The sequence below is a fragment of the Trachypithecus francoisi genome, unplaced genomic scaffold (assembly GCF_009764315.1).
Source record: "Trachypithecus francoisi isolate TF-2019V2 unplaced genomic scaffold, Tfra_2.0 Lachesis_group1, whole genome shotgun sequence".
In the NCBI taxonomy this organism is placed as follows: domain Eukaryota; kingdom Metazoa; phylum Chordata; class Mammalia; order Primates; family Cercopithecidae; genus Trachypithecus; species Trachypithecus francoisi.
The window spans coordinates 117,982,775-118,004,323 of record NW_022681454.1 but is presented as its reverse complement, the minus strand read 5'-3'; the positions used below and the strand labels follow the sequence as shown (position 1 = coordinate 118,004,323).

At 36.6% G+C, this 21,549-nt stretch overlaps 1 protein-coding gene across 1 annotated transcript in view; it reads left to right on the top strand.

Moving 5' to 3' along the window:
- The window catches only part of QRFPR (pyroglutamylated RFamide peptide receptor), a 55,764-nt gene extending 50,027 nt beyond the window's left edge, over positions 1–5,737 (top strand). Inside the window, exons 4-6 of the mRNA XM_033215150.1 lie at positions 1,316–1,551; positions 3,835–3,932; positions 4,642–5,737. Coding sequence (XP_033071041.1) covers positions 1,316–1,551; positions 3,835–3,932; positions 4,642–5,042 — 735 coding nt within the window. The 3' untranslated portion in view covers positions 5,043–5,737. The remainder of the gene's footprint in view (positions 1–1,315; positions 1,552–3,834; positions 3,933–4,641) is intronic.
- Positions 5,738–21,549: the final 15,812 nt, after the last annotated feature.

Here is a 21,549-nt window from a genome sequence, read left to right as displayed (position 1 = left end):
TATTAGGCAGTGGAATTTTAGAGAATTGTATGTGTTTAGAAATAGAAGATCTGAAATTTTCCATAAAACCATCTGAGCGTGCCCCCAGGAAGTCTTTGCTGAAGTCCATAGTCAGGACTTTGCCGAAGTCAGGAAGTCCATAGTCCCTAGGGCTATGTGAACCTGATCCAAGACGCCCAGTCCAGCATGTTCTTAGATGTGTCAGTCCATGCCCCCCAGTCATTGGCCTTTGCAGGCTTTGCTTCCATGGAGTCAGAATGAATTTCATTTTAACATCCTATTTCCAGAGAGTTTGAATCTTGAGATTATTTTTCAGTGAGTGTTTTTCCTAGGCGTTTATAAGTAACACCTAGGTCAGAACTTGAATTTTCTTACCTTTGATGAGTAACCAAAAAGTTGCTTTCCCCCATTCAATTCACGTTGAAGACTGGTGATAAAATTTGCTGGGAATGTAGGCAGAAATATATCTGAGACCCAAGTATTCAGCCCCACAGTGACTAAAATGACAATAGTTTTGATAAATTCTCTCATTTTTATTCCTATTACCCAAAAAAGTAACTTTTGAATATGCTTTAAATATTTAGTTTGTTCTTGAACTAGCCCTTAAAGCACTCTCTATTATTTATAAATGTTATTAATAATACTTTTGAGCTTATAAGATGAGTCTACCAGAAATAGTATGAATAAACCAGCAGGTACAATCTGAATATTTGTATATTTGCAATAGTTTGAATTCCAGTTTCTCATTCATCTCAGAATAAAAGCTGCCAGTTTCCTCTTTAATATCTTTCCAAGCAATCTGATCATTGCAGTATATGAAGTAGCAGTAACAAATTACAGCTTTCAGTACCTTTCAACTGAAAGATGTCTCATGCCTCTCAAAAATCTATCTCAACAATTGAAGAAGCAAAATAATTTAATATTAAACTACCTAGCATGTATTTTATATTGCAAATATTGCAAAATATTTTTCAATATATACTTTGGCAAATATAGTGCTGTTTCAGTCACCTGAAAACTTGTGACTAGTGGAAATAGAAGTTGATAAAGATAATAAATGAAAGTAAACAGGCTATGGACCTGAATTCCATTTAGAATATAAAAGATGGTATCATACTCTTAAGAACTTAAGCAGTGAAGTGGAAAAACTATGCTTCACAACAAAAGAACAATGAAAAATGTATCTCATTTGAAATACATGCTGGGGACAAATTTGAAAGAACTTAAAAAATGTTGTGTTGCAATACTACTTGGCTGATTTCTTTCTTTTGATGCTGACTATTGGTTCTTTTAATGAATTTTTCTTATTATAAAGATCAAATATGACTTCCTATATGAAAAGGAACACATCTGCTGCTTAGAAGAGTGGACCAGTCCTGTGCACCAGAAGATCTATACCACCTTCATCCTTGTCATCCTCTTCCTCCTGCCTCTTATGGTGATGCTTATTCTGTACAGTAAAATTGGTTATGAACTTTGGATAAAGAAAAGAGTTGGGGATGGTTCAGTGCTTCAAACTATTCATGGAAAAGAAATGTCCAAAATAGCCAGGTCTGTTTAATGAAATATTCGCCTCTTTAAAACATTTTAAATTAATTGTGCTGGAAGGGATGGTTGCCAGGGCTCTCAGAACCTCTAGGTAATTTAGTTTAAGCATCCTTTGTAATTCAAATTTGAGGCATGGACTGACTTTAAACTCTTGAAGTTTTACATGGGGCGGAAAGAAACAACAAGATTACCAGCTCACAAATCAACTGGGAAGTTACAGCTGTAAGTAGAAACTGACTTGGAATTTAGAACATATATGATGTGGTAGGAAGACAGTGGGCTGGTGTCAGAACCCTGTGGTCCTATGGGTACTCTCTCTATCACTCACAAGCCACAAGATATACATCAGTCTCACTCCCAAGGCCCTGCTTCCCTCATATGTACAAGGAGCATAATAACATCCATCCTGACTTAATCCCACCCAAAGATGATGTTAAAAGACAAGAGATTGATCTGTATGAAAATCCTTTGGAAACCGAAGCATGCTATTGATTTTAAATTATTATTATTTATTTATTTTTACCTAAGGGCTTTGCTTTCTGAATTTATTCATTAATAGAAATTTTGAAACACGACTTACTGCTATGATACTTGTAGTCCACATCATTTATTTAATAATCTACACTGAATGACTATCAGAAACAAAGCAAAAAAGCCTTAAATGGAGGAGTCTGGTGATTTGGTGGGATCTTATCATCTCTCCAAGTGTGCTCTAGTGCTCAGTTTGAATTTAAAAACCCTTCCTCTCAATGTACAGGGGCCCCTAGACTGTTCAGCACCTTGGGACCTATCATTAAGTTGGTTCCTCCCACTTCCTTGAAAGAAAAAGATGCCATGTTGAAATAAGAGATAATGGACCAGGCACAGTGGCTCATGCCCGTAATCCCAGCAATTTGGGGGACCAAGGTGGGTGGATCACTTGAGGTCAGGAGTTCGAGACCAGCCTGGCCAACATGGTGAAACTCTGTCTCTACTAAAAATACAAAAATTAGCCAGATGTGGTGATGGGTGCCTGTAATCCCAGCTACTTGGGAGGCTGAGACAGGAGAATTGCTTGAACCTGACAGACGGAGGTAGCAGTGAGCCAAGATCACACCACTGCACTCTAGTCTGGGTGACAGACCAAGACTCCATCTCAAATAATAATAATAATAAATAATAAAAGATAATGATTATGAGTTTTTATAAACTTAAAGCATCATGCATATGTGTAGAGCTCTTGAAGATGTAAATCCTCTTTACATAAGTCATGGAGAAAATTAGTTTGAAGCCCTGGTTAATCATATTGTTAAGATACATCAGGCCGGGTGTGGTGGCTCACACCTGGAATCCCAGCACTTTGGGAGGCTGAGGTTGGAGGATTGCCCAAGAGCCCAGGAGTTTGAGACCAGCCTGGGCCACAAAGTGAGACCCTGTCTCTACAAAAAACTTAAAAATTAGCTGGGTGTAGTGGCATACACCTGTGGTCCCAGCTACATGGGAGGCTGAGGTGGGAGGATCACTTGAGCCCAGGTTGAGGTTTCAGTGAGCCATGATTGCACCACTCCTTTATAGCCTGGGCAAAAGAGTAAGAACCTGTCTCAAAACAAACAAACAAACAATAAAAAACAAAAAACAAGATATATCATATAGATACTCATTTGAATTGTATCCCTGGAGCTTCCCATATTTCATAATTTTTTTTTTTTTTTAGTAGAGATGGGGTTTTGCCATGTTGCCTAGGCTGGTGTTGATCTCCTGGACTCACACAATTCACCTGTCTTGTCCACCCAAAGAGCTGGGATTACAGGCATGAGTCACTGCACCTGGCCCATATTTTATAAATATTGATATTTTACTGCCACAGGCATGAATGCTCTTTAATATAAAGTGGGTGAGAGCTTTATATTGAAGTAACAGAAGTTAGACTTCCTAAATTCACATCCAAGATACAGTCTTGACTAGTCATCCAACTTCACAAATTAATTAACCTTCTGTGTGTCTCGATTTCTGCATCCATCAAATGACTTATTGGGAAAATTAATAACATCATCCATTTCATGCATCTAGTAGAGTGCCAGATCCATAATGAGCAGACATTCAAAGAACACTTATGATATGGAAAATATTAAGATGAGGGTAATATCAACAGGAAAAGATGATAATCAGCTCACAAATAACCTATCATAAACTTAATTTAAAAATTATGTTTGAGTGAACTAGGCTCAGACTTTAATAGCTTTGCAATCAAGCTGACACATTTGCCAAGGAGAAGTTAACTAATACAATGTTTGCTTGTGGGTTTAGGAAGAAGAAACGCGCTGTCATTATGATGGTGACAGTGGTGGCTCTCTTTGCTGTGTGCTGGGCACCATTCCATGTTGTCCATATGATGATTGAATACAGTGAGTGCTTGTCATTCTCATTTGATAGACATTCTCATTCATTTCCTGTGAGAATAGACAATGAATCTTTGAAATGTGCTACTGTTCATTTGGATAATCAAATACTTAACATTTCATGTTTCTTTCATGTCTTCAAGATCACAAGGTCATTATGTGGTAGGTCATTATGTATGACTATGACTAAATCTTTAATAATTATAGAAGACAAAAGCTTTGAGATTCCTCTCCTGTGTTATTCCTTCTGTTCTCCCTAGGCTATTTAAACGTTGGGAAAGGAGTGACATCCTATGAGCATTTCCCATTTAGAACCCTAACTTGAATAGTTAGACCTGCAGTATATTCTCTCTGATAACCCAGGACTTATTGTGGTTCTCAGTATGATTTTGTTTCTGTAAGGCAAGTGAACATTTGAAGGGTTACTGCTGCATCCAGTTTACATGAAGCTTGGAGTTATCAAGCTGCAATGCTATAAGCCCCCTACTATTTGCTGGACACCAGGCTATGCTTGTAAGCCTAGATTCTCTAAGTGAAGACTCATCACAAAGGTTATTTTTATTCAGATATCAGATACCTCTCCCAAAACGATCTTGAGAACTTTTCACACCTTTAGATACTTGTACAAGTGTAAATCTTTGACAGATGACAAACAGAAGTTTTATTTTATGCTCCTTAAAATAAATATACATTCTAAAATATTAATTTATTTCAGGTAATTTTGAAAAGGAATATGATGATGTCACAATCAAGATGATATTTGCTATCGTGCAAATTATTGGATTTTCCAACTCCATCTGTAATCCCATTGTCTATGCATTTATGAATGAAAACTTCAAAAAAAATGTTTTGTCTGCAGTTTGTTATTGCATAGTAAACAAAACCTTCTCTCCAGCACAAAGGCATGGAAATTCAGGAATTACCATGATGCAGAAGAAAGCAAAGTTTTCCTTCAGAGAGAATCCAGTGGAGGAAACCAAAGGAGAAACATTCAGTGATGGCAACATTGAAGTCAAATTGTGTGAACAGACAAAGGAGATAAAAAAGCTCAAACGACATCTTGCTCTCTTTAGGTCTGAACTGGCTGAGAATTCTACTTTAGACAGTGGGCAGTAATTATAACAATATCTTCATAATTAATACCCTTCAGATTGTAACCCAAAGAGAAAATTATTTTGAGCAAAGGTCAAATACTTTTTTTATTCTTTTTTTTTTTTTTTTTAAGATGATGACAAGAAGAAAACAAATCACGTTTCCATTAAAAAATGACACGAGGCTGGTCCAAGTGCAGTGACGTTTACAACCAACTGATCACAACCACTCAACAGATTTCTGTGTTCCTTCTCACTTCCACTGCTTCACTTGACTAGCCTTAAAAAAATGACATGGAAGGCCAGGTGTGGTGTCTCACGCCTGTAATCCCAGCACTTTGGGAGGCTGAGGCTGATGGATCACAAGGTCAGGAGATCAAAACCATCCTGGCTAACACGGTGAAACCTCCTCTCTACTAAAAATACAAAAAATTAGCCGGGCATGGAGGCGGGCGCCTGTATTCCCAGCTACTGGGGAGGTTGAGGTGGGAGAATGGAGTGAACCTGGGAGGCAGAGCTTGCAGTGAGCCAAGATGGCACCACTGCGCTCCAACTTGGGCGAAAGAGTGAGACTCCCCATCTCAAAAAAATTTTTTTGAAAAATTCGTGAACTGTACTTTTAATATTATTTCAGTGGATTTTTTAAAATCTTGTACAGAAGTCAGTGTTCTTAGCTAACAGTTTTTCTCCCACACAGTTTTTCTCCCACTGTAATGTGACTATGTATTGCTAGACTGAATAAGAAAATAACTTAAAATAATATCTTCTTCCTTGAAAATTAAGTTAATAGTTCAATGCTGTAATGTGATTTTTATTGCACTGTTGAAATTAGGTAATACAGTCTCTTGCACATGAGGTCTGTGCCACAATCATAAAGTTAAAGCAAAGGGAGAAGCAGCCAAGTGATGGATGAATGAGACTTAGAGGAAGATGCCTGTACTGGAGCTTTGTATGGTTCTGCCAGTTACCTTGCTGCCTTGCTGTATGACTGGCAAGTCACATCGCCTTTTTAATCCTTCATGTTTTCCTCTGTAAAATGGAGATGATACCCCGCTCCACTTCACGGAGTTGCCGCCAGAACAAAATAAGACATGAGCAGACAAGCCCTTTGTACTCTAAACAGCCTCAAGCTCTGATGCATAAGCTCCCTATGTCTCACATCTCCCCTTTGTGTTCTCTTTTCCTTTCTGAGACTCTCCCCGACCCCTGCCCAACTTTCCCCTCATGCCTGTGTTGTAACTGGTTTCTCTAATCAAAAGAAGAAAGTTTGGGGAGCCTCATTTCTGTGATATATTTAGACAAAACTATCTCATATGGTTATCTTTTTAAGCCCCTTATTTTCACTGATGGGATTTCCTATATAAAAGGAATTTTCTGTGTAGTTAACAGATGAGGGTGTGAATCAACTCCAAGCCCATGAAATTGTACTGTGCCCAAGGCTGACCCTCAAGAACTGGGTCAAGTAGAACAATAGAGTTCCCCACCCATATTCCTTACCCCAACCTCCCTTAAGTGCAATCCTTGTCTCTTCAATCTTCTCTCTGGTTCCCAAATGTCATGGATACAGAGGCCACCATGACAGCACCCTGTCATTTTCCTTTCAACAACTAAGATTCCCAAAGTCCAGCATCAACCTCACAGTCAAAGTGTTTATTCCATTTCCAGTTTTCCAGCACTTATTCTCCCAGCTAGGTAATAGGAAGAGAAGCTTAAGAGCTTATAGGACATTTTACAGGTAAAAGCTTTAAGATTTGGTAACCAAGGAACTAACTGTTGGGATCTTCAAGATACAGACATTTAATTTTATATGTGTCAGTGAAGCATGCATGAAAAAGACAAAGATGAAACAATTACAGTATTATGAAAAATTGTCAATATGACACTGCAAAATTCACAAAGAGAAAAGAGAGAGACTGATTATTTAGTTTTTACTGAAGTGGACTAATTATGGGTTATTTATATAAACTGCCTGTCATATCTAGTTACCCTATGACAAAACAATGATTATCATTAAACATTAAACCATTAAAAATGAAGTGGATTCACTGATTTTGGTTATCCTTACTCAGTTGGTAAGTATTCATATAATTCTTTCTACATTTGGTGTATACCTGCTCTAAATATGACTTAATGAAAAAGATAAATCTGCACTGTTATTGACCATGTAATTATTAAGGTTAGAAGTTTCTTGTAATTCCTAAATATTTAGATATAAGGTAATAACATAAATATTTACTGTAAAATTTCCAGACATCTTATGAAAGCCTTTTTAAAAATAAAAAATAAAAAATTTGCTCACATTGCATTAAAGCTGTTTTAGAAACAATAGCAGTAATAGCACACCTTTTTTGTCATTTAAACATATAATCCCTTCGCTCTGTTACGAAGTTTCAAAAGGTAAATGTGGTCCAATCTGTTCCTGAAAATGTCCTACTATTAGCCAAAGAAGCTGTGAGTCTCATCTGGACGTTGAGTCCATACACTGATATAACACAGCCTGTGAGTCCATAGAGAGTTCACCCTGGATTTGCAAAACAAACCTGACTACTGCCTTTTGTTCTCTTTTCTCTGACTTCACAGTCCCTTGAGTCTTCATTCCCTTTGTCTTCTACTCAGCCATCTGCTTTTTTCGCCTTTTGTCTCTGCCACAGACTGGCTGTCACTCATTTTATCCATCTGGTTTTCCTTTACCTGGTGCTTGGAGTGAAAATTGAAAAGGTTTTGTTGAATCCAGGAGGTAGGGTTGGGAGTGGTATGGAAAACTAGCTTTTCATCTATTAGCATTTAGGTAAAACATTTGTGAAAGCAGTAAAAAATACGTTTCATTGCTCAGACCTCTAAGCCTTTTATTTCATTATGGATCACTGTGCCAAAAAGAGATCAGTATCTTTTCTCCACTCTATAAATAGATATGACCTTCTGAGGAATATTCGTAGTTCATGTCCCTTTTAATTATACTATGAAGGATACGTCCTTTTTTTTTTTTGCCATAGTTTGGTATGGTTCAGAACACCAGTGTTATACATACTAGTTTGATTAAAGATTAATTACTAGTTCCAAGACCATTTTAAAAAGAGAAACCCAGTTTCAGGCCCTATGCTATGTTACTTGAAGGCTAACAATAAATTAAAATAACAAGAAAATGTGTCATTGGCCTAAGGATAGATATTTAGCTAAATGCAAAATAATAAAGATACCAGAAGAAAAGGTACAAATATATAATCAACTTGTTTTGGCTGAGGTAGCAGCATTATTCAATGGGGGAAATCACAACCTTAAAACAAAAGGTTCTGGAACAATTGGATATTCAAGGACCAAAAATAGGACTTTGATTCTTATACTACATACAAAAATTAACTCATAATGCACCGTATACTTAAACATAAGAGCTAAATCTGTAAAACCTCTAGAATAAAATATAGAAGAAAATCCTAGTACCCTAAATTAGGCAAAGATTTCATAAGGCACTAAAAGCAGGAAGCATAAAAGGAAATTGATAAAATTAACTTTGTCAAAATGAATAGCTTCTGCTATTTGAAAGGTAATGCTATAAAAATGAAAGAGCAAGCCACAGATTATAAGAAAATATGTGCAAAACACATCTGGTGAAGACCACATATCCATTATTTATAAAGAATTCTCACAACTCAGTAATAAACTTGGCAAATTATTTGAACAAACATTTTACCTAAAAAGAAACACAAATCAATAAGCATATGAAAAGCTGCTCAACATCAATAGTCACTACAAATGGCAAAACAAAACAACAGTAAGATGGCGCTACACACTCCCTAGAATAATTGAAGTTAAAAAGTGTTGGCAAGGACGTTGAGCAACTGGAATTCCCATGGCTGGTGGGAATATAAAATGACACAGTTATTTGGGAAACAATTGGCTGATAAATTGAACAGTTGTTCTACAACCCAGAAATTCCATTCCTGGCCGGGCACGGTGGCTCACGCCTGTAATCCCAGCACTTTGGGAGGCCGAGGTGGGTGGATCACAAGATCAGGAGATCAAAACCATCCTGGCCAACATGGTGAAACCCCGTCTCTACTAAAAATACAAAAATTAGCCAGACGTGGTGGTGGGCACCTGTAGTCCTAGCTACTCTGGAGTCGAGGCAGGAGAATCACTTGAACCTGGGAGGCGGAGGTTGCAGTGAGCCAAGACTGCGCCACTATACTCCAGCCTGGCGACAGAGCAAGACTCTGTCTTAAAAAAAAAAAAAAAATCAATTCCTGGATATTTTCTCAAGAGGAATTAAAACATATGAATATTCATAGCAGCTTAATTCATAATCACTAAAAACTGGAAACAATCCGAATGTCTATCAGCTGGTGAATGGATAAACAAATTGTGAAAAAGCAATCCAATTGAATATGACTTACCAACAAAAAAGAACTAATTGTTGATACATGGGACAACAAGGATCAACTTCAAAAGTATTCTGCTGAGTGAAAGAAGCCAGCCCAAAAAGACTATATGCTCTATGATTCCATTTACATGAAATTCCAGAGAAGACAAAGCTGCAGGAATGAAAAACGGGGAGGGGTTGCCATGGGCTGGTAGTTAAGTTTAGCCAATTGAATGCAAGAGAGAGACTTTTTTGGATGACAGAAATGTATTATCTCTTAATTTTAGTAATGGTTACTTGGGTTTAGACATTTGTCCAATTGATTAAATTGCACTCATTAAAATGATAAATTTATTGTATACAAGTTATAGTTTGATTTTTTAAAGTACATTTCATGAAGGAATTTCATTTCGCAGTGTAAAACTGCCAACTCTTCATACTGATTCCTTGACCCGAAGAAGAAGAGTATCTATAGTAGGAAAAGCCTAGTGGAAGCTTTTAAAATTGCCCTACCCACCACCACCACTCAAGAGAGTAAATTAAAAATAATATTTTGGCCCCAGGTGAACAACAGAGATTGGTGCTGTACTCAGAGATTTAAATGATACTGCATATATACCCATCATATCTTCATTTGATTCACTAATATGATAGATTCTGAGATTTAAATGATACTGCATATATACCCATCATATCTTCATTTGATTCATTCATATGATAGATTCCTGCAAAACCTAAATGGATTGTAATACATGATGTAGACTGCCACAAACAAGTAGTAGCCCCAAGTGCTGTGCTGTGCTGAATGTGGTATCTTTACGGGAGCAGATTACCACAGCGTCTAGTACACTGCATGTAGCTATTCATCAGGCCAATGCTTTGTTTTCAATGTCTGTTAAGAAGGAGAATAAGCAGGAATCTTCTACATTCACATGGAATAAACAACAATGTATATTCTATTGTCTTAACAAAAATTATGTTTATCTGTCTGTTCCTTTACAGGATAGTCCAGAGGGACATGAAGTGTCTGAATATTCCACAGAAGATCATATTGGTCCTCTATGACATTATACTACTTGTATCTCATACTATGAAAAAATATATATATAGAGAGTGTGTGTATATATATAGATATATATAGTGTATATATATGTGTGCATATATATGTATGTGTGTGTGCGTGTACACACACACTCTTGCTACATGGACTCTCTGCTATTGGGAAACATATACCCCAGAAAGTGGGAGATAACAGTGATAAAACTTACAGATTTAGAGGCTGCCACATTGGTGAAATTTTTAGAGGTCTTTCAAAGAAAATTACAGATTTTTGTACCTTGAATTTCCTACCACTAACAAAGAAGTACAATTCTTGGGAGGCCTCTTTGTATTTGATACTCTTTTCTAGAGAGCTGTGTTTTGATCATTTTCTTGATGAAATGGTAGGCTGCGTCTATTTGATTCTTCTCTCTTTTCTTCTTTATTAGTCTTGCTAGCGGTCTGTCAATTTTGTTGATTTTTTCAAAAAACCAACTCCTGGATTCATTGATTTTTTGGAGGGTTTTTTGTGTCTCTATCTCCTTCAGTTCTGCTCTGATCTTAGTTATTTCTTGCCTTCTGCTAGCTTTTGAATGTGTTTGCTCTTGCTTCTCCAGTTCTTTTAATTGTGATGTTAGAGTGTCCATTTTAGATCTTTCCAGCTTTCTCTTGTGGGCATTTAGTGCTATAAATTTCCCTCTACACACTGCTTTAAATGTGTCCCAGAGATTCTGGTATGTTGTATCTTTGTTCTCATTGGTTTCAAAGAACATCTTTATTTCTGCCTTCATTTCGTTATGTACCCAGTAGTCATTCAGGAGCAGGTTGTTCAGTTTCCATGTAGTTGAGTGGTTTTGATTGGGTTTCTTAGTCCTGAGTTCTAGTTTGATTGCACTGTGGTCTGAGAGACAGTTAGTTATAATTTCTGTTCTTTTACATTTGCTAAGGAGTGCTTTACTTCCAATTATGTGGTCAATTTCGGAATAAGTGCGATGTGGTGCTGAGAAGAATGTATATTCTGTTGATTTGGGGTGGAGAGTTCTATAGATGTCTATTAGGTCCGCTTGGTGCAGAGATGAGTTCAATTCCTGGATATCCTTGTTAACTTTCTGTCCACCGACCCCACAGAAATACAAACTACCATCAGAGAATACTATAAACACCTCTATGCAAATAAACTAGAAAATCAAGAAGAAATGGATAATTTCCTGTACACTTACACTCTTCCAAGACTAAACCAGGAAGAAGTTGAATCCCTGAATAGACCAATAGCAGGCTCTGAAATTGAGGCAATAATTAATAGCCTACCAACCAAAAAAAGTCCAGGACGAGATGGATTCACAGCTGAATTCTACCAGAGGTACAAGGAGGAGCTGGTACCATTCCTTCTGAAACGATTCCAATCAATAGAAAAAGAGGAAATCCTCCCTAACTCATTTTATGAGGCCAACATCATCCTGATACCAAAGCCGGGCAGAGACACAACAAAAAAAGAGAATTTTAGACCAATATCCCTGATGAACATCGATGCAAAAATCCTCAATAAAATACTGGCAAACCGAGTCCAGCAGCACATCAAAAAGCTTATCCACCATGATCAAGTGGGCTTCATCCCTGGGATGCAAGGCTGGTTCAACATTCGCAAATCAATAAACGTAATCCAGCATATAAACAGAACCAAAGACAAGAACCACATGATTATCTCAATAGATGCAGAAAAGGCTTTTGACAAAATTCAACAGCCCTTCATGCTAAAAATGCTCAATAAATTGGGTATTGATGGAACGTACCTCAAAATAATAAGAGCTATTTATGACATACCCACAGCCAATATCATACTGAATGGGCAAAAACTGGAAAAATTCCCTTTGAAAACTGGCACAAGACAGGGATGCCCTCTCTCACCACTCCTATTCAACATAGTGTTGGAAGTTCTGGCTAGGGCAATCAGACAAGAGAAAGAAATCAAGGGTATTCAGTTAGGAATAGAAGAAGTCAAATTGTCCCTGTTTGCAGATGACATGATTGTATATTTAGAAAACCCCATTGTCTCAGCCCAAAATCTCCTTAAGCTGATAAGCAACTTCAGCAAAGTCTCAGGATACAAAATTAATGTGCAAAAATCACAAGCATTCTTATACACCAGTAACAGACAGAGAGCCAAATCATGAATGAACTTCCGTTCACAATTGCTTCAAAGAGAATAAAATACCTAGGAATCCAACTTACAAGGGATGTGAAGGACCTCTTCAAGGAGAACTACAAACCACTGCTCAGTGAAATAAAAGAGGACACAAACAAATGGAAGAACATACCATGCTCATGGATAGGAAGAATCAATATCGTGAAAATGGCCATACTGCCCAAGGTTATTTGTAGATTCAATGCCATCCCCATCAAGCTACCAATGAGTTTCTTCACAGAATTGGAAAAAACTGCTTTAAAGTTCATATGGAACCAAAAAAGAGCCCGCATTGCCAAGACAATCCTAAGTCAAAAGAACAAAGCTGGAGGCATCACGCTACCTGACTTCAAACTATACTACAAGGCTACAGTAACCAAAACAGCATGGTACTGGTACCAAAACAGAGATATAGACCAATGGAACAGAACAGAGTCCTCAGAAATAATACCACACATCGGCTGGGCACGGTGGCTCAAGCCTGTAATCCCAGCACTTTGGGAGGCCGAGACGGGCGGATCACGAGGTCAGGAGATCGAGACCATCCTGGCTAACATGGTGAAACCCCGTCTCTACTAAAAAATACAAAAAACTAGCCGGGCGAGGTGGCGGGCGCCTGTAGTCCCAGCTACTCAGGAGGCTGAGGCAGGAGAATGGCATAAACCCGGGAGACAGAGCTTGCAGTGAGCTGAGATCCGGCCACTGCACTCCAGCCTGGGCGACAGAGCGAGACTCCGTCTCAAAAAAAAAAAAAAAAAAAAAGAAATAATACCACACATCTACAGCCATCTGATCTTTGACAAACCTGACAAAAACAAGAAATGGGGAAAGGATTCCCTATTTAATAAATGGTGCTGGGAAAATTGGCTAGCCATAAGTAGAAAGCTGAAACTGGATCCTTTCCTTACTCCTTATACGAAAATTAATTCAAGATGGATTAGAGACTTAAATGTTAGACCTAAAACCATAAAAACCCTAGAAGAAAACCTAGGTAGTACCATTCAGGACATAGGCATGGGCAAGGACTTCATGTCTAAAACACCAAAAGCAACAGCAACAAAAGCCAAAATTGACAAATGGGATCTAATTAAACTAAAGAGCTTCTGCACAGCAAAAGAAACTACCATCAGAGTGAACAGGCAACCTACAGAATGGGAAAAATTTTTGCAATCTACTCATCTGACAAAGGGCTAATATCCAGAACCTACAAAGAACTCAAACAAATTTACAAGAAAAAAACAAACAACCCCATCAAAAAGTGGGCAAAGGATATGAACAGACACTTCTCAAAAGAAGACATTCATACAGCCAACAGACACATGAAAAAATGCTCATCATCACTCACCATCAGAGAAATGCAAATCAAAACCACAATGAGACACCATCTCACACCAGTTAGAATGGCAATCATTAAAAAGTCAGGAAACAACAGGTGCTGGAGAGGATGTGGAGAAATAGGAACACTTTTACACTGTTGGTGGGATTATAAACTAGTTCAACCATTATGGAAAACAGTATGGCAATTCCTCAAGGATCTAGAACTAGATGTACCATATGACCCAGCCATCCCACTACTGGGTATATACCCAAAGGATTATAAATCATGCTGCTATAAAGACACATGCACACGTATGTTTATAGCAGCACTATTCACAATAGCAAAGACTTGGAATCAACCCAAATGTCCATCAGTGACAGACTGGATTAAGAAAATGTGGCACATATACACCATGGAATATTATGCAGCCATAAAAAAGGATGAGTTTGCGTCCTTTGTAGGGACATGGATGCAGCTGGAAACCATCATTCTCAGCAAACTATCACAAGAACAGAAAACCAAACACCGCATGTTCTCACTCATAGGTGGGAACTGAACAATGAGATCACTTGGACTCGGGAAGGGGAACATCACACATTGGGGCCTATCATGGGGAGGGGGGAGGAGGGAGGGATTGCACTGGGAGTTATACCTGATACAAATGACGAATTGATGGGTGCTGACGAGTTGATGGGTGCAGCACACCAACATGGCACAAGTATACATATGTAACAAACCTGCACGTTATGCACATGCACCCTAGAACTTAAAGTACAATAATAATAATAAAAAAAAAGAAATGGTAGGCTGCTTGATATGAGTGTGTCCTAGAGCTAGAAAGAGCTCTGCAGCAGGTTAGGTAGTAACCAAAGAAACTGTCATTTGAACCATATGAATTAGAAGATCCAATAATTTAGGCTGTAGTAGGAGAAAAGCCTGTTGCTTGGATCATATGATCCATAAAATTCCATAGTACTAAGGTATCTGTGTTATCTAAAGATGCAATGTGGAGCCTCTAACAGGTCCCAGTTAAGAAGTTATAGTGCTTATTGCTGTATTTCTGAAGCAAGTGCATGCTATTTGCAGCAAATTATTTATCATCAAAAGGTAGTGCATGAAATGCTACTGGCCCCTGTAGAGACCAACTGAGTTACTATTCAGTGACTATGTGGCCAAAATTTCTTACCATGTGTTGGGTACTGTCATACCCAACAAGTGTTAAGCATGGGCAGTCTCAGAAATAGTTAATTCATAATAAAATGGAAATAGTACATCCAGAATCACACAGATCAGGAGGGCACAGATAAACTGCACAGACAGGTGGCATATAGCTCCACATCACTCAGCACTCCTGCACCTGTGGTCCCATGTTTGCCTGGATTGTCAGTTACTGAGAGAGGTGTATTAGAGTCTTCCACTATGCCTTGTATTGGCTTATTTCTCCTTTTAAATATGCCAGCTTTTGCTGGCGTGTTAAGGCTATGTTATCAGGTACATGTACACATAGGATTCTCAGATCTTCCTTTATGATTGGCCATTTTATCATGAATTGTTGTTTCTTATCTTTTAGCAATGGGGAAGTTTTCAAAGAATGCATTATCAAAAGTCCTCTAAATGTGTTGAATAAATTGTTGAAAACTATGTGTTCTGTTTTTCATAATAGAAACAATAATTCAACAATAGGAAAAATTCTGAGTGACTGCCAGTAGAGGAGTAACCAAATAAATGATATTACATTCTCATATGATCTATATTTTCAAGGAATGTTTATTGCCACGTGTGGCAGGTGAAGTCTTGGTAATAAAAGGTGAAAACTACACATTCAGAAAGTTACCCCTAATGCTTAACCTGGTCTACTCCACGCCCATATGGTCTATAAAAATAAAATTCCTTTATTTATCACTCCATAAAGAGTTATTTTTACATTCTCAGCTTGCCAAAGTAGGCTTATGATGATTTTCTGCTTTACTGCCCTGAAGTTTAACCTGAAGCCATTTAATTCAATTATCTGTAAGACTAGCATGCTCTTTAAATACAATGTTTAAAAAGTTATTGCTATTAGTAGAGTAAAAAAGCAGTTCACCTACTTTTCAAATGCCTTATTTGTTGGTTTTATGGAGAGTACAGGGGTCCTTTACATGTTAAAAAACAAACACCATACCCATCCATTAAAAAGTGTAAACTGATAGTATGTTGTTCTCATTGACTCATTCAACAGATATTTTTGGAGCTCCCGCTGTGTGTCAGACCTAGACAGCCTCTTTCCAACTCCAGATCAAGAAAATTCTTTCTACTCTGAACTAGAACAGATTGAAAAGGGTTAACTGGCAAAAGTTATAAAAAAAAAAACAGGTAATTCATAGCTTTAAAAACCGATATGGCCTCAGTGGCTTAAATCTCAGGCCCCTTTCTGCCTTTGGTCACAGAAATTTTTGTTTTCTAGAACTGAGATTATGATGTATCTAAAAAAGAAAAAAATTAAAAGCAAATGAAATAAGATGACAAAAAATGACCCTATATGAATCATCAGAATTACCAGAGGACAGAAGTAAATGAATTCCCGTGTTCTGAGTCCTATGGCTTCTGTCACTACACCAGAATCCTTGGCTGCTGCCATGTTTACAAAACCATTAAGATAACTTACATAAAAATAAACTATTTTTAAAATTAATAGTTAATGAACTGGCAAAGGTGATTTTTTAAATGAAGGAGTTTCAAGGAAAAGGAACATCTGAGAAGCACCCAGTTATATCTCTTGTCTGTAAGGAGGAGGCATTTCAAGTGTAACAGATGTTCTCTAAACTCCAACAGCCTGAGTGACTTCAAAAATAATTAAGCAATGATTTCTTACTTAAAATAGCAGACTATGTAAACATATTTATTTCTCCTCCCTACTGAGATCCAATCAAAATGATATTAAAGGAATAGCAAATGTACAGACCCACAAACATGATGAAAAAGAGAGGATAGCCACAGTGAATATGAATTTTCAATAAATAGCCTGATAAAACTTAGATGTTAATTATAGCATGAAGAAAAATAGAGAAAGTCACAGGTTCTGCCCAGAGCAGACCACAGTAGTGGAAGAATTAATTAATGATACGTCTCCAGAAGAGTTAGACATCATGGTCTATTCCATCATCTGCCATAAATAGAATGGCTACCCGGAAGGTGTTTATTCCTCACAGCTTAACATTCCCACCCCAAACATACACATACATTTATTCCTGAAGGAAATTAAACGAGTCTGGGGAGATATTGGCAGACACCTCAGTGTTCTGGAACACTGTAGTGCCCAAGTGTGATGATCAGATTCACAATAACCCTAAATCAAAGCCAGCCACTCGCCACCCTCAACCTATGTACAGAGTTTTTGGTCAGCTTCACATTTCTGCACTCTTAAAGGATCATTGATATTTTAGAAAACCCTGAAAAATGAAAGAAAAAAACTAAGATAAAGAGACAGAAAACTAACTAGAATAATCAAATAATTCAAGGTGACAAAAAAATTAGAAAGGAATTGTTTGGTATTCTTATAGAGATTTAATAAGATATTCCCTTTATAAAACCATAAATAAAGCATGCTACAAAAAGGAAGAATTGGATTAATAAAGCTTTTGGAAATTGAAAATAGATTGTTGAAATTAAAAATAGATTATTTACTCATCCTTATGGCCCATATGTTTAATGGAAGCCTTCACAAAACTTTCTTCAAAAGTGTTTTCTAATGTATGCTTACATGACAAACCTCTTGAGGCTATGTTTATCGTTCACGGTGCTGTCCAGAAACAGACAACACATTAAAACTGAGTAATTTGAAGAGAGATAAATAAAGGGACTCCTTACAAGAGCTTGAGCAGGATACAGAAAAACAAAAGGATTAGTGGTACCTAGCTGCTAATAACAACAAAGCACCCTTTCCACCCCTGGGCCTGAAGGGGAGGTAAGAAGAAGATGGAAAAGAAAGAAAAGGAGGAGGAGGGAGAGAAAAAAAAGAGAGAGAGACAGCGAGAGAGAGAGTTGTATGGAAAGAACTGCCTGTAAGCACTATTGTCCTGGGTAGAAGAATGCCACCAGCCTTTGCTGCACCTCATGGAGAGTGTCATAAACATAAATATGCTGACCTAACTCCTTCCTCCCTCTGATCTGCTAGCAGTCTTCATTCCTCAAACACAAGCAAAAGACAAAGGTGCTCCTTGATTCAGACATGGAGCACAGTAGTGCAGAATGGGTGGGCAAACAGAAAATATCCAGTGCATGTGTGCCTGATCATATGTTAATTATGGTTAGTTATGCCCTCACATTTCCATGGTGGTTTAGTTGCATATAAAAGTATAAGTTTTCAGCCTGGGTGACAGAGTGAGACTCTGTCTCAAAAAAAAAAAAAAGTATAAGTTTTAAGTTTATTTCCTCCAATACATCTAAATCTGTGATGTTTTGTCTTTTTGATACCAACATGTCTATTTAGAGTTCTGATGTCAGTCTGAGATATCTTCTTTCTCTTTGACATCTTTTAAAACTTGCTGTTTGTCTTAGATTCTACATTTTTTTTCTGATTTATTTATTTTTAATTGATAAATAATAATTGTGTATATTTATGGGGTAAGATGTATAATTTGTAGAAAGATTAAATAAAGCTGATTAACATATCCATCACCTCACCAATTTATTTTTGGTGGTAAGAATGTCAAAAATCTATTTTTAAAGCAAATTTGAAATACTGTATTCCTCCCTTATCCATGGGGGATGCATTCCAAGGCTCCCAGTGGATTCCTAAAACCATAGATAGTACCAAACCCTATATATATATCATGCTTTTTCTTACATATATGTATGTACCTATGATGAAGCTTAATTTATAAATTAGGCAGAGCAAGAGATTAAAAACTATTAATAAAACAAAACAATTATAAATAAATGTATGCATACATTTAAATAGAACAATTTCAAACTTATGAATTCTTTTCATCTGGTTGTTTTCTTTAATGTTTTCAGACCACAGTAACTGAAACTGGAAGGCAAAATAACAGATAAGGGGGGATCACTGTATTTAGTACATTATTATTAACTATTGTCACCATGCAGTGCAATAAATCATAAAAACTTATTCCTTTTGTGTAACTGAGATTTTCTACCCTTTGATTAACATTTTCATTTCCTCATCACTCTCCCTCTTCACCAGCCTTTGGTAACCCCCTTTCACTCTCTGTTTCTATGACATCAACTTTTTAGATTCCACATATAAGTAAAATCATGCAGCATTTATCTTTCTGTGCCTGGCTTATTTCACTTAGCACAATGTTCTCCAGTCCCATCTATGTTGCTGTGAATGACAAAATGTCCTTTTAAAAGGTTGTATAGTATTCCATTGCACATATATATACACACTATTTTTATTTTATCCATTTCTCTGTTGATAGACACTTAGGTTGCTTCCGTATCTTAACTATTATGAATATAATGCTGAAATGAATTTGGAAGTGCAGATGTCTCATCAACATACTGGACATATTCCATTCCCAATAGTAAGATTGCTGGATTATATGGTAGTTCTTTTAATTTTCTTAGGAACTGCCATACTATTTTCCAAAATGGCTGTACTAATTTACATTCCCACCAACAGTGTATAAGGGTTCCCTTTTCTCCACATCCTCACCAATACTTTTGTCTTTTGATAATAGTCATTCTGACATTCTCACTGTAGTTTTAATTTGCATTTCCCTGATGATTAAAGATGTTGAGAATTTTTTAATATATCTGCTGACCATTTGTATCCTATCTTTTGAAAAATGTCTGTTCAAATTCTTTGACCATTTTTAATCAAGTTGTTTGTTTTCTTACTATTGAGTTGTACCCAATATATATTTTTTACTAGCCTCTTATCAAATGTATGGTTTATAAATGTATTCTCCCAATCTGTGGGTTGTCTCTTCACTGTTATTTCCTTTACTCTGCAGAAGCTTCTTAGCTTGATGCAATCCCATTTGTCGATATTTGCTTTTGCTGCCTGTGCTTTTAGAGTCCTATCCAAGGAATCATTGCCTCTTCAGCTGAGCTAAGCCCAGGAAGAAAAAAAAAAAGAAGAAGAAGAAAAAAGAAAAAAGAAATATTGCCCAGATATACCATGGAGCTTTTCCCCTGTTTTCTTCTAGTAGCTTTACAGTTTCATATCTTACACTGAAGTCTTTTATCCATTTTGAGTTGATTTATGTATATGGTGTGAGATAAGGGACCAATTTCATTCTTCTGCATATGGATATTCAGTTTTCTCAACACCATTTATTCAAGAGATTGTCTTTTTCTTATCATGTGCTCTTGGCACATATGTTGAAAATCAGTTGACAGTAAATATGTCAATTATCTGTGCTTTCTATCCTGTTACATTGGTCAATGTGTTTATTTTTATGCCAGTACCATGCTGTTTTGATTACGGTAGTTTATAATATATTTTGAAATTAGGGAGTGTGATGCCTGCAACTTTGTTCTTTTTGCTCAAGATTACTTTGGATATTCTGAGTTTTTTCTGAGTCCATACAAATTTTAGGATTGTGTTTTGTATTTCTGTGGAAAATGACATTGGCTTTTTGAAAGAAATTGTATTGAATCTTCAGATTCTATAAAATCTTACTAATGTGTTTAGGTGTTGTTGGTCTTTTGGCCCCTTTGGTACTCTGTAAGAACTCGTAGTCTGAGATTTCTGATTTTTATTTTTGGAAAATTTTTACCATTTATTCAGATATTTTTTCCCTCTGATTATTTTATTTTTCTTTCTGGAATTTTAATTACACAGGTTTGATATTTTCTCCATTTTACTTAGTTTTTCATTAATTTTTTTATCTTTTTAAATGTTTTTCTGAGAAAGTTTCTTTTTTATTGTATTACTTTTTTGTTTTATTTTGTGTTTGTATGTATGGGTATAGATATATGAAATCAAAAACACTGGAGAATTTTAATTTTCTCTCTTCTGGGAGAGTTTTGAAATATAATATTCTTGCTCAGTAATTTGTTGTTGTTTTTTTTTGTATCCACTCTGTCTTTTCATCCCAATTTACAATAGTTTCATTTAAAGTTTTGTATTATTTATACCAAAACCATTCGGTTTTTTGGTATAACTTTCAGTTTCCTCTTCATGTCACTGGAATCCTCCTTAAAATGTCTTGGAAGATATTTATTATGTTTCTTTAAAATTTTAAAAGACAATTAACACTAGGAAGGAAAAAATAAGTGTAAATGAGAGTTGTAAATATTTCCATGAATACTTAGAGAAGATCCTGGAACAGTCAAGAAGACAATAAGGAAATGATAAATTTGAAGGATTTAGATCAGTTGTGGAGTTGGAATGCTCTGGGGAAGAAAGAACATTCCTGGTAAGGAAAATAGTGTAAAAAAGATTTCTGGAGGTAGTAAGGAGTATTTTGTAGAAATTCAAATAAGATTGTTTTAAGCAACATCATCTACTATGAGTAAGGATAGTATTCAGAAAGTTAGATTGTGTAGAAATGGTCCAGAACAGTCAACTATGGGAATGTATCAATAAAGGATGATTGAGAGATTTTCTGAGTGGACAGTTGGGCCAGATTAAATTAAGATTTCACAAATTAGTGGTCAACCAAGGTATGTGATCTTAATAACATTTT